This window comes from Chlamydotis macqueenii, chromosome 3 (assembly GCF_036417535.1).
Source record: "Chlamydotis macqueenii isolate bChlMac1 chromosome 3, bChlMac1.mat, whole genome shotgun sequence".
Classification (NCBI taxonomy): domain Eukaryota; kingdom Metazoa; phylum Chordata; class Aves; order Otidiformes; family Otididae; genus Chlamydotis; species Chlamydotis macqueenii.
Genome location: NC_141558.1, coordinates 29635923 through 29649039, shown reverse-complemented (window position 1 = coordinate 29649039; position 13117 = coordinate 29635923). Strand labels below are relative to the sequence as shown.

Here is a 13117-nt window from a genome sequence, read left to right as displayed (position 1 = left end):
ATATACAGGAATATTTTAAGTTCTCTGCTTTTTAAATCGTGATAGTTTACAGGTGTCCCAGTCAGTAAATGGTGCTTCACAGTGTAGACAATTTAAGAAAAAACATAATGAATAAAAGCCTCTCAATCCCTTCTAAAATTAAAAAAAAAATAGAATTAATGAAAAATAATAGGGAAATGCAACATAGTGACAAGGTAATGGGTAGCATATCAAGAAGCATCATTCACTCAAATGCTTCCTAATATTTTATGCTTATTTCTTTTAGGTCCATTTTGTGAGGAACCTGGAGATCCGTGTGCATCTCAGCCATGCCTGAATGAAGGCATATGCCAATATAATCAGTCTGGATATGTTTGTGATTGTCCTGCTGGTTTTCTTGGTCATAATTGTGAAATTGATATCAATGAGTGTTCTTCAAGGCCATGTCAGAACAGAGGTACATGTATCGATTTGCCAAATGTAAGTATAAACTTCAGAGATCCCTATTTGAACATAGAATAATAGAATCACAGAATCATAGAATAGTTAGGGTTGGAAGGGACCTTTAAAGGTCATCTAGTCCAACCCCCCTGCAAGGAGCAGGAACATCTCCAACTAGATCAGGTTGCTCAGAGCCTCGTCCAACCTGGCCTTGAACACTTCCAATGATGGAGCAATCCACAACTGGGCAACCTGTTCCACTGTCTCACCACTCTCATGGTAAAAAAATTTCTTCCTTATGCCCAATATAAACTCAACCTCTCCCAGTTTAAAACCTTTACCCCTTGTCCTGTCACTAAACAGCTTCGTAGAAGGTCTTTCTCCAACTTTCCTGTAGGTCCCCTTTATATGTTGAAAGGCTGCAAGGAGATCTCCCCACAGCCTTCACTTCTCCAAACTGAACAATCACAATTCTCTCAGCCTTTCTCTATAGCCATTTTTATGGCATTCTTCTGGACTTGCTCTAACAGGTTCATGTCTTTTTTGTGCTGGGTTCCCAGAGCTGGACACAGTTGTCCAGGTGAAGCCTCATGAGAGCAGAGTAGAGAGGAAGAATCACCTCCCTTGGCCTACTGACCGCACTTCTCTTTATGCAGCCTAGGATACAATTGGCTTTCTGGGCTGCAAGCACACATTCCTGGCTCATGTCCAATTTTTCATACACTGGTATCACCAAGGCCTTCTCTACAGGGCTACTCTTAATCCATTCATCACCCAGTCTGTACTGATGCTGGTGACTACCCTGACTCAGGTGCAGGATGTTGCCGTTGGCCTTGTTGAACTTAATGGGATTCACATGTGTCCACAGCTCAAGTGTGTCAGGGTCCTTCTGGGTGGCATCCCTTCCCTTTAGTGAATGAACTGCACCACTCATCTTGGTGCAGTTCATTCACTAAAAGGAACATCTGCAGACTCATCCACAAACTTGCTGAGGGTGCATTCAATCCCACTATGTTATTAGTAAAGATATTGAACAGTACTAGTCCCAGTAGTTACTGATCTCCAGTTGGACATTGAGCTGTGGATTGTAATTCTTTGGACATGGCCATCCAGCCAATTCCTTATCCATCAAATAGCCCATCCATCAAACCCATATCTCTTCAATCTGGCAACAATGATGTTGTGTGGGATGATGTCAAAGGTGTTATAGAAGTCAAAGTATCACCTAGCTACCTTGGAAGCATCAGTTGCTCTTCCCTTATCTGTCAACATGGTCACTCCATCGTAGAAAACCACCGGATTAGTCAGGCATAACTTTCCCTTTGTGAAACCATGTTGACTGTTTATAATCACCTCCCTGTCATCCATATGCCTTGACATAGTTTCCGTGCAAGTGCCAAAACATTTAATTCTAATGTAACTTTTAAAATTAGATTTGCATGTTTCATGAAGAAACACAGCATTGTCTGAATGTGTAGTGTTTCTAATATATCTATGGTTAAAAACCCAAATTCTACATTTTCAGTTCAGTTGCTTGGAGGAAAGAAAATTTAAGAAACTACTGAGCAACTTGATCTAGTTCAAGATGTCCCTGCTCCTTGTAGGGGGGTTGGACCAAATGACCTTTAAAGGTCCCTTCCAACCCTAACTATTCTATGATTCTGTGATTCTGTTTCATCTTTTTTCTCTCTCTAATAAAATCCGATATAAAACATTATACATTAGTCATCTTTATTATCTAGAGATTGTTTCCTATTGTTGCTTTTCCTGTGGTATCTGTTTTTAATTACTTTTTTCTGTATTTCTTCGTTTTTGGGGTTTTTTTTGTAAAATAGAATAAACTAATGCAAACTCACAAAAGTTTTATAATAGAGTCATATCTGGTAGTATTTCACACTGCCCTGTCGATACTCATTTGTTAGCTTGACTATTGCAAAGAGCAGTGACTACACAGAACCAAAATAGTCAGAGTTCAAAAGCTCAGCTATCGTACACCAGTGATACATACTCAGTCAAAGAAAGAATAAAGAGAGATATCTAAATTGCCAAACAAGTTGATAGATTTCTAAATTATGCAATGTGTCTAAATATTTTGTCTAGTAGATAAACTAGCACATACTATTTTGTATGATCATTTCTGTAGACAAATAGATGCTATAGTTTGTTTTACACAGGTAGAAATCTTTCAGTAGGTGTTAAAATAAAGTTCCCTGATCATGGCTTTAAGACTGATTCTGAAGAAACACATGAACACTTCCAATTTCACTGTAGGAGTAAACCCCTATATATTTGTCCTTTACTTTCTGACATCAAAAGGCCTATCAAAAACATTACTTTATATAGAAAAATAAGGATTAGAGTGTCAGTTCTAATAAAATATTTTGTTTTGTAAAATAACTTACTGCTCTTACTGTGTAAATTACAGACTGCAGTAACTGACAGATGTCTTTCCCCATTATAGAGAAGTATAGTCTCTATGCCTCATACTGAAGGTGAAAAAGGATACAAACCATTTTCTTTCCTACTCTAGTTAGTGAATGCTGTTTGGTATCTGAGGTACCTTGTGTACTGTTACTGTTTGACAGATGCAAACATTATATTGGAACAAATTCAGAAATGAGGGAAAAACATAAATTAATTGTAAAGCTCCTTCTTGATTCACTTATGAAATCACAAAGCCAGCCAAATGTAGAGCTGGTATATTTCCCGCTAGCAAACTCAACTCTGGTATAATCTGTGCTGAAAGGCCTATTCTACTTGTCCTAAATTATGTTTGTAACCTATTTGGGGCTAGGACTGCTTTTTTTTTCTGTCTCTGTAAACTGTTTAATATGATGGGACCCTGTCCTAGTTAGAGTCTCTATAATAATGGAAGTAAACATGAATTTCCGTATTGCCTTGGTTACAATAAATAATTACTCCTGATTTCCTTCTCTTCTATAGGATGTGGCATGTATCTGTCTGCCAATATTCACTGGCAAGTTCTGCGAGAGAATACTGAATCAGTGTGAACTGTTGCCTTGCTTAAATAATGCAACTTGTGTAGCTCAACAGCAGAACTATAACTGCCGGTAAGATTAGAAATTAATTTATTTCAGTACTTTTTTGGATCACTTGGTGATATCGCACTGATGGCAGAAAGAAAAGACATCAGTCACAGAGAACACAGAAAACTATAAACTTCTATTTTAAGAATTTTTTATTTATTTTTAGTGCCCCACTCTGTTAGTCATCTTGAAAATTCTTGAAGTGCTACAAAAAGATTTAAAACATTTAAGGAGTTATAAATTGTTTCATCATTAATTCTGGAAGAAAAGAATACATAAATCCTGACATATTCATGACAAGTGGGACAAATGAACTACAGATGCCACTCCCATTCAGAGTGTATGATGTTTATGCTATGTTTCTGAAAGGATAATACAACTATGCTAGTTTCTAATTCACAGACATGCATTAGTAGGTCTTAGATTGATCTTTCAAGCAGCATATTAAGAAGTTTTTCATTCAGAAAGATCATGCTAAAAATTATCCATTTGAAAATAACAAAAGTGACTTAGTAAGTGTATACTTTAATTCTGCTTTAAATAGCTTTCTACATATTTTCTTACCCCACTAAGGAGTACAGTTTGTACTTTTCATATTTGCTTGGCTTTTATCTGGCTGCCTGAAGTAAGTTCTGCTAAGCATTACTGAAGTGCAGTAAACAACTTTCAAATTTTAGGATATTCATAAAAGCGGAAAATTGAGAGCTGTGGTACACAAAACCCTGAAACCACATTATGAATGAACTTAGAAACTGCAAGTACTTAACAGAAGTATAGAACATAAAGTTACAGTCCAGTGGAAGAGATTCAGTTGAGAAGTCTGGAAATGAAAATATAAGTGGAACTATGTTTACAATTTTCCCAAAGAAGAAAAAAAGACATAAAATTTTATTTACACTTACACCTAAATAAATACATACATACATACACACCCATACAAACACACAGAGTTAGATCGTCCCATATAGATATGTATAACACAGAACAACAGTCTTATCATTTATTTTCCAATAATTTAAACCAAGATGTAAGTTAATAATAATTTACACAGTCAGTCTTTTACACAGTATGTTGGTGCATGAATTAGGATGAAATGATGCCTGAAGCTTACATTTAAAAATATGCATTACATGAACAATTAATATCAAGATGTATATTCCCTTTCTTTAAAAAAAAATCCTAGCCTTGTGTGCAATGCAGATTAAATAATTTACAGTTCCAAAAAGCACTGGTGGAAATGGTCTGTACTATGAACCTCATTGTACGATGGAAATCGGTTAATAAAAATAGCTATGGAAAGGCATGGTGATTTAACAGTCTTTCCATTGATATACTATGTGAGAATAAGACTGATTATTTAGATCTATATAACAGAAAGTAAAAATGGGCAATTAACAACGCATTTATGTTGATTATCAAAAGAATCACTTAAATTATGTGGTACACCTAGATACTGCAGGTTTTAGTTTAGGTACAATCAGATGGTACAATCCTTTTACTACTAATATCAAGAATAAAGATCCTATTAATATAGTGGTGCTCAGATTTTATTTTAATATTTGTGTATTATTCACACATTTGTGGAGAGCTAGTTTAAGAAATGTGATAGTTTATAAGCTTATTATTTTTAACACTAAGAATGCTCTAAAAAAAGGGGAATAACATCCTAAAGAGAGTGCTGCAAATAGAGTAATGAAGAGTGCATCCTTCAACTTCATACAATATCAAGTGCTTGGCTCTGTACGTAGTTTAAGTAAAAACTTTGCATAGTGTTGAATTTATATATCTTTCCCTACTGTCTAAGCTGCACACCAGACTTTCTTGGTGAGGGAAGAAAAGAACAGCAGGTTTTACTAGTTTTAGGATTCAAAATTCTGTTTGCATTAGCTACTTGAATAACAGAGGTCGTAGGAACAGTGGTTTAATAGTTTCTGGTTTTTTAAGTCACAGACTCAGACACCTTCTGGCTCTGAGTTATGTTTTAATTAATTTTACACAGAGGAAATCTACCATTAGCAATGTTACTTTATTCAGGAGGTTTGGAGCTACTCATTCAAAGTTTTAAGTGGAGTGTTTGTTTCATTTTTTGTAATCACTGTCAAATACTGTAGGTTATAACTATGTCTAGTTACTCCACAAAAAAAACCTGCATGTGTTTCATTCACACTACTACCTGATTCACTTTTTCAGCATTTTAACATTATAAATAAAAGTAATGGTGTTTAGCTCACATTCATATGCATATTAAAACAATAGCTGAATTGATCTTTTAATCATTTTTTATATGTTTTGGTTGCCTCTATTTTTGCCTGTTTCTCCTCATGTCCAACCTGCATTCTGCTTATATCCATCACTATCTAAGCTGCTATCTACTTATCCTTTCTTCTTTGAGAAAGTAGTTGTTTTCCATTCTAAACATATAACCAAACAGACTCAATATAATTTTTGTCACTTCAGTTATGATGTATGACTATCTTGTATCCTAATTCCATCCTTTCAGTCTTGATCTCATATACAACTTTGTGCTAGGAATCTAATAGTAGCATTTTTTTCTTAAATGTCAAAATTTAAGGTGAATTCAAATAGGCAGTAAACAAGGATATCCATCACAATAAATTGTGATTGTTTACTTTGTATCTTCTTTTGTTGTCCTTCGTTTTTAGGAAAATAAAAAGTCACAAAAAATATGAAATGGTGTTCTGAGAAAGCTATTCTGTTAGTGTCACCTTTGGAACTTTACTATCAACTTTCTTGCTTTTAATTTAGACTTACCTTCTCTGACACTGGTATGTCTACTGCACAAAAAAAAAAAAAAAAGAACAAAAAGAGGAAAAACGAGCAAATATAAAAATTAGAAGGAGCAATATCTAAAATTCACTTACTAAATTATCTATTCTATGAAACAGTCATAGATTACCTAAATAAATTGAACAAAGAAAGCTAGGAGCTCTTTCACCTCATTTCAGATCATAGGTGAAAACAAACCAGTAAAACAAACATTTTAATTAAGTTGGTCTGATTTGGTTTTAAGTGTTATTTAAATACGGAATTATAACAAAAGATCCAAAATATTTTTTTTATTTTACATTCCCCTTATATATAGAATCACAGAATCATAGAATAGTTAGAGTTGGAAGTGACCTTTAAAGGTCATCTAGTCCAATGCCCCTGCTCTGGGGAGACCTTATAGCAGCCTTCCAATACCTAAAGAGGGCCTACAGGAAAGACAGGGAAAAACTCTTCAGTAGGGCTTGTTGTAATAGGATGAGGGGTAATGTTTTTAAAATAGAGGGAAGTAGATTCAGATTAGCCGTTAGGAAATAAATTTTTACAATGAGGGTTGTAGAACACTGGAACAGGTTGCCCAGAGAGGTGATGAAAGCCCCATCCCTGGAAACATTCAAGGCCAGGCTGAACAGGACTCTGAGCAACCTGATCTAGTTGGAGAAGTCCCTGATCTTTGCAAGGGAAGTTGGACTTTACAACATAAAAAATTCTAGGATTCTGTTATTTAGAAAACACAATTGACTTGGATACTGTCTGTTGAATGCTGTTGCCTGACCATTTGCTGTTGAAAAAATATCCTTTACTTTTATGTGCTACATAACTGTGAAAGGCTTCATGCATTCTGAAACCAGGGATGGCATTATTTTTTAAAATGCGGAAACATAAGCAACATGAGTCCTATCCATTAGAAGGAAGAGCATGGAATAACCAGAAGCAATTCTCTATCATGTTCCGGATTTCCAACTTCTGGGCAGAGTTAGACAAAGTACCCCTCAGAAAAAGCTGAAGAAACTTCCAATCTATTACTTTTAGATTCCTTCACAAAGACAAATTTTCAGCTAACTAGACATTTCCTTTTTCTACTACTTAAATATTTTCTTTCCATGCTACCAGAAAGAGCCTTTAGACTGAGGAACAGGCTAAGCATGTCTGTAAGAAAATACCAAGTTGACAGGCATTATGTATCTATCAAAACACAAAAGAGAGTTTTTGCAGTCTATGTTTAACTTTTTGCAGATTTTGAGCAAGATATAAATATTCAAATATTTTTCTACACTGTTCCATTATTGCTTTTGAATAAGACTTGTTTGCTGTCCATTTGAATCTCATATTTTTTGTGTATATAGGGGATTTTCTTAAACACTGGAGGGCTAGATAAGTAAAGGATTTTCTCCTACTGGTGACAAGCGGTGACCTGAAGCAGAAGAAATGTCAGTGGTTCCTTTCGCCATAGGAGAATTATCCATGGCTCCATTCGCATCACATGGAACTAACAAACTAACGTAAAACAGAATGCTAGTTTTCTCCTTTAGAGTAAATATTGAATTACAATTAAGCAAACACAAAAATAACCATGCATTGTCCTCTCCACAGGTTCCTTACGTTGTTCCTTACATTCTTGAGTATGTCATTATTGACTGTACTTTGTTAATCACTAGTAATGATTTATGCTAACTATTTTAAATCTTATTTATCATCATATTTCTGGTTTTCCTCTCTGATGGTTTAATTGACTTACCCTTTCTAACAGATTTCCAAAACCTCATTTATAACTTCTTATTATATTACCTCATTCAAGATTGTTGGTTTTTTTTTTTGGAAGATTATATGAAATATTGGTATGGAAATGCTTTAATCAATGGAAAAAAAAAATATGGAGAAGCAAATATATCCAGAATCATGCAACTGATTTGAAATTGTTTGAAAACAACTGCGTGAAAACATATTCTGTTTATTTTATATAACATACGAGGTCTGTTTTGTTACCATAAGAACATTATTTAATAGAATTATGGAACATAATTAAATACAATTAACTTTTAAAATGCAAGTCCTCTAAAATACACTGATATATTTGCAGCTGCATGCCAGGATTCACTGGAAAGAACTGTGAGGAAGTAATTGACTACTGCAGGCTGCGCAGTATCAACTGTCTGAATGAAGGATTATGTCTTAATATGATTGGAGGATTCACTGTAAGTAATTTAATACATGTTAAACTAATTCAGTACTCCAAAGTATAAAAGCTTCAGACAAGCAGAACTTGAAAAGCATTCATTACTGTAATAGAGACAAGAGGGACATACATTTATTTGTTTGTTATTTATTCAAATCAATAAGAGAAGAAGCATTCACTTGGGTAATATGGATTTTTTTATTACTTTTCTACTGAGACCATATTTTTAAATATATCAAGTAAGAGAACTGAAGAGTATTTTTATAGTAAAAAGAATATATAATTAATTGTAGTACAGTGCTATTATCCTCACAGATTATACTCACAGCTATGTTGCAGCCTTTAAAAATACATTGCTTGAATTGAGTACATCTGTTGCCATTGTTTTAACCAGAATCAAATTAGTAATTTAAACACAAGCACATTTAAACTTAATACAAACTTAGAATTTTGATGAAACTGCAGTGCAGTGAGGTTGATTCCAATTGACAGTTTGAGGAAACATAATTTTAATTGTTTTAATTCTCAAAATAACTCCTGAAAATTTTGATCAAGATCCATAATGTACCAAGATTCTTCTGGCCATAACTTGTCAAAAGAGAGGAAATCATTTCTCTAGCAGCAGCAACTGAGGAACACAGAAAATCCACAGATTCAGCCAAAAGTCTAGTGATCACCAGACAAGTCCTTACTGATGAAGCAGGTTTGCGGTCAAGCTGGGTAGTTAAGTCAACAGATCAGAATCGGAAAGATACAAAGCTGGATATAGGCATACTAACAAAATAGCTCAGAAAAGATCTAGTGCAATGCCTGAGCTTAAATGCAGCTCATGAGTAAATGAAAGAAAGTGTGGACATTTCAGAGAAGAGTTCTGTTTTCACAGCAGTGTGATCCAAGGTGACAGTGCTGGGTCACATCAGAGCTGACCTTGAACACAGGCAATTAAACTTGTGAAAGAAGGGAAAGAGGTCACCAAGGAAGACTACAGGGAAAGATTATTATAGGATGATCGGGCCAATGAGAGCCTGTTGATACGTTCAGGGTCCTGACATTCTCTGAGTATTCCTTGTGTGTAATTATTCATTCAGTCCAAATATAATGACATCGCCTTTCTTGTAGTCACAAAAGTTAAAAAGGCATTGATATTTTCCCCCCAACAATTTCTACCTGACTCCAATTTTTCACATGTCACTAAGAATTGAATTCATACCACTGTTGAGTGCATTACACTCTCCCAATTACTACATCTTGTCCTTTCCCTTAGTCTCTGATCTTAATTGCCAGGAGCACATGTTTACCTGTTACTCATTCAAATACTTGGACTTCCACAGATGTGTAATCAGATCTATAACAGATCTGTAACAAGAATTTTATTTAAGAGCATGACAAAGTTAGTGAAATAAACGTGTGTAAATGGTAATTTCAGAAATTAATGAATATTGTACTACTGACAGAAATAAATATGTTGTATCTGCTAAATTCTTAATTGTGATGAAAATTATTTTAAAATTTATGTTTTAAGAAGATTTATAATATTACCTATACATATGATTTAACTAGAGCAATGTTAATATCTCCCAGTTAATTTACCTGCATGATAGAAATATTAGATTCAAAAGAGAAACATTGGTTTTTGTTATTTTCAGCTACTTATGTCCACTTATATCAAGCAATTGCAAAAATTACAGTGTAACAATTAGAATACAAAAGTGATATAATAAATCAGTGAGTACAATGTGTACAACATATGCAGACATCAAAGTGAATACTAATCAAACACAAAAAGAAATTAAAATCCAGAAGTTTTAGGAAAGCAAACAAAAATTGGATACCAATTTTTTATGTAGTTAGTAAGCGTGCTAACATTTACTGTTAGACACAATCAAAATAGTTGTATAACAATAAATGTTTTCATAAAATAACCCTCAAAAATACACTGCCATGACCATAATAAGTTGTGATACTTCCTGAACAGACACTTAATTAACCTATAAAATGGACCTAAATGACCTGGCACAACAAATGTTGGATATTTTTTTTGTTTAAACTTTGATGCCTGCAGAAGTGAATTGTATGATGTGGTACCTGATAGATAACTAGTATGGCAGGCCTTTGAGATGGACAAATAAGATTGAGCAGACAAAGGGAGAAAAGTATGAAGAATACTAAAGAGACAGATGCAAATTACTGAAATTTTTGTTGAAAATATACATTATACTGAAACACTGTTGAAGATTATTACACTTTTCATTGACAGTCAGTTTGTGGTGTGGCATCTTTATTTGGAAAATAAGCAGTTGTACCTCAATCATAGGTCAACTTCTCTTTGAATACGAAACTATGGACTTAACCCAGCTGTTGTTTTCTTTTTTACCTCTCTTAGTAGTAACTTTTTTATAACAATTCATTTTTATCCCATAGAAAATATGTATTTTTCAGTATTATCAGAAAATCAAATACTCACGAGTAATCTGGGAATTCCAGCTGAGACAAATTTAGCTATTAGATTATTTTTACAAAAGCAGATTTTGAAGTACAGAAACATTCAATGCATTTGTATAAGTGGCACTAAGCAGTCCATTTTAGAAAAAAATAAACAAAACCAAAACTCCACAACAAAATAATTTTTAACACGTCAAGGTGTTGAATCTTGAAATCTAATTTAAAAATTAACATTTGTTTTGAAATTAATTTCTAGTTTAGTTTCAAAGAGTAGTAAATACTTAGAATTGAAATAATATACTTAATATTATACTAATTCAATATTTTTTCAGTATTGCTGTGAAAGTTATTGGCACAAGTCCTTGATCACTAATTAGTATTAATTATGAGTAATTGTAATATTAATAGTTACTCTGCTTATATTTATTATATTCAGTAATTTACTCTATGTTTATAAAATCATTTCTGCCTCTATTAAGAAATCCCTCTGACTAATGTATGTTAACTTTATGCTAGATAATAATGCTTAGTTATAGGAAGCATTTACTGATGATGCCATTGTGTTATATGAACATGGGAATTGTTACTTTTTTGGAAATGGAACTTCTCTTTGCATTTCATATTCTCATATTTCATATTTTTATATCTCAATTCTCATATCCCATATTTCAGAGTACAGCTGTAGTAGTAACAAATAATTTCCTTTTTTCTTTCCTTTGTTGCCTATCATCCTGGGAACCAAAGTCATGATATGTATATTGAGATAGGACTTATCAATAGAAAAATAGTGTGTAGTTGCATAATTAAATCCAGTTAACATAGCTTGATGAAAATAGATCACATCAGACAAAGAAGATTTAATGAGACAACCTAATAGATAGTGATGGAAAAATATTTTCTGCTGCAATTCACTCATTAAGCAAAATAAATCATTTAATGGAGCAAGTTCAATTCTAAGGAAAAAAGAAAAAAAGCAAACCTAGATCTTGATGACATTTTAATGGGTATAGCCAGCCAGATGTATTGACACAGAAGAGATGTTTTGTTTCCAAATAGTTGCATGTTCTGCTTTTTATAGCATATACACCACACATCCCTGCTCCCATCCAGATGCATCAGAAGATGCCATAGTTTATGTAACTAGATGAGCATGTTATGGCCAACTACCAATATGATTGTAAAAGAGCTAGACTTCTGTCTAAGATAAATTTTGGATTTTTTTTTTCAAAATCAGAAAAAGTACAAACTCATTAAGATATTATTTCTATATTATTGAGCTTATAGGCTTGGAGATCTGTGAAGTAGTTGTTATTCTAATTTTAAAATTTTATGCAGTTTTTTTTTGTAAACTGTATTGAATTAACTAAAAGTTGAGTGAATAGTCAAAAAGGAAAATAATTATAAATTGGGAATTATTGACCCCTGTAGTCATAAATAGAGCACTTGTATACAGGAGCATTTGTAAGTGGTCATACTTATGTGACTCTCAGTGGAGGGTACATCATAAGAGGGTATATAAAACATCTAAATTGTTTTAAAAAGGCTGAAAAACTAGAAAACTCTATTAATAATGAGTTTTATTGAAAAAAAAAAAAACATTTGAAAACTGCGTTCTCAAAAGTACATACAGATTCACAAAATTAAGCCAGTCCATGGGCTATCAATTTTCCCTGGAAGGTGAACAAAGGAATAGTTGTATTTAAAATATTCAACTCTGGGTACCAAAAAGTATTGAAGCCATATTAGCAAGGAAGTGCTTACAGTACTGCGCGTAGTTCTGTGCAGATGCTTCTTCTGTGCACCAGTAATTATACCAGAAGCATTTTCCAAAAATCTTTAGGTAATAAAATATATTGTAATGCAGTATATTAACAGTTTTCCATCAGATCAATGCCAGGTCACATCTGTTCTGTCCTAGTGAATAACTTCACCAGACACTAAATTTCATGAGGATCTACTACTGCGGGATCCAAAACCCAAAGAAGGCTGAAGTCTGGAAAACTTAGTGTGGATTGCTTCTAGTAGTCAATGCAACAGTCTAATTCCACTGATATTAAAAGGTTGGGAAAAGGATTATATTTCCCAGAGTTGCCATGAATAATAAAAACATAAAACCTCCCTACTTTATTTGGGCTCTATAGCAGGTTTATTTTTTTTAGCTACATTTTTTTTTTTAGCTAGTTTCTAAAACATGGAAAAATAAGATTGCAGCTTTGCCTCAGTTTAAGAAGTCTGGATATCATTT

General features: G+C 33.5%; 1 protein-coding gene across 1 annotated transcript in view; it reads left to right on the top strand.

Annotated features, from left to right (window-relative positions):
• Nucleotides 1-13117, top strand: part of EYS (EGF-like photoreceptor maintenance factor) — an 827426-nt gene that overhangs the window by 57731 nt on the left and 756578 nt on the right. The window contains exons 3-5 of the mRNA XM_086745378.1: nucleotides 266-459; nucleotides 3364-3491; nucleotides 8335-8449. Of these exons, the coding sequence (XP_086601504.1) occupies nucleotides 266-459; nucleotides 3364-3491; nucleotides 8335-8449 (437 nt within the window). The remainder of the gene's footprint in view (nucleotides 1-265; nucleotides 460-3363; nucleotides 3492-8334; nucleotides 8450-13117) is intronic.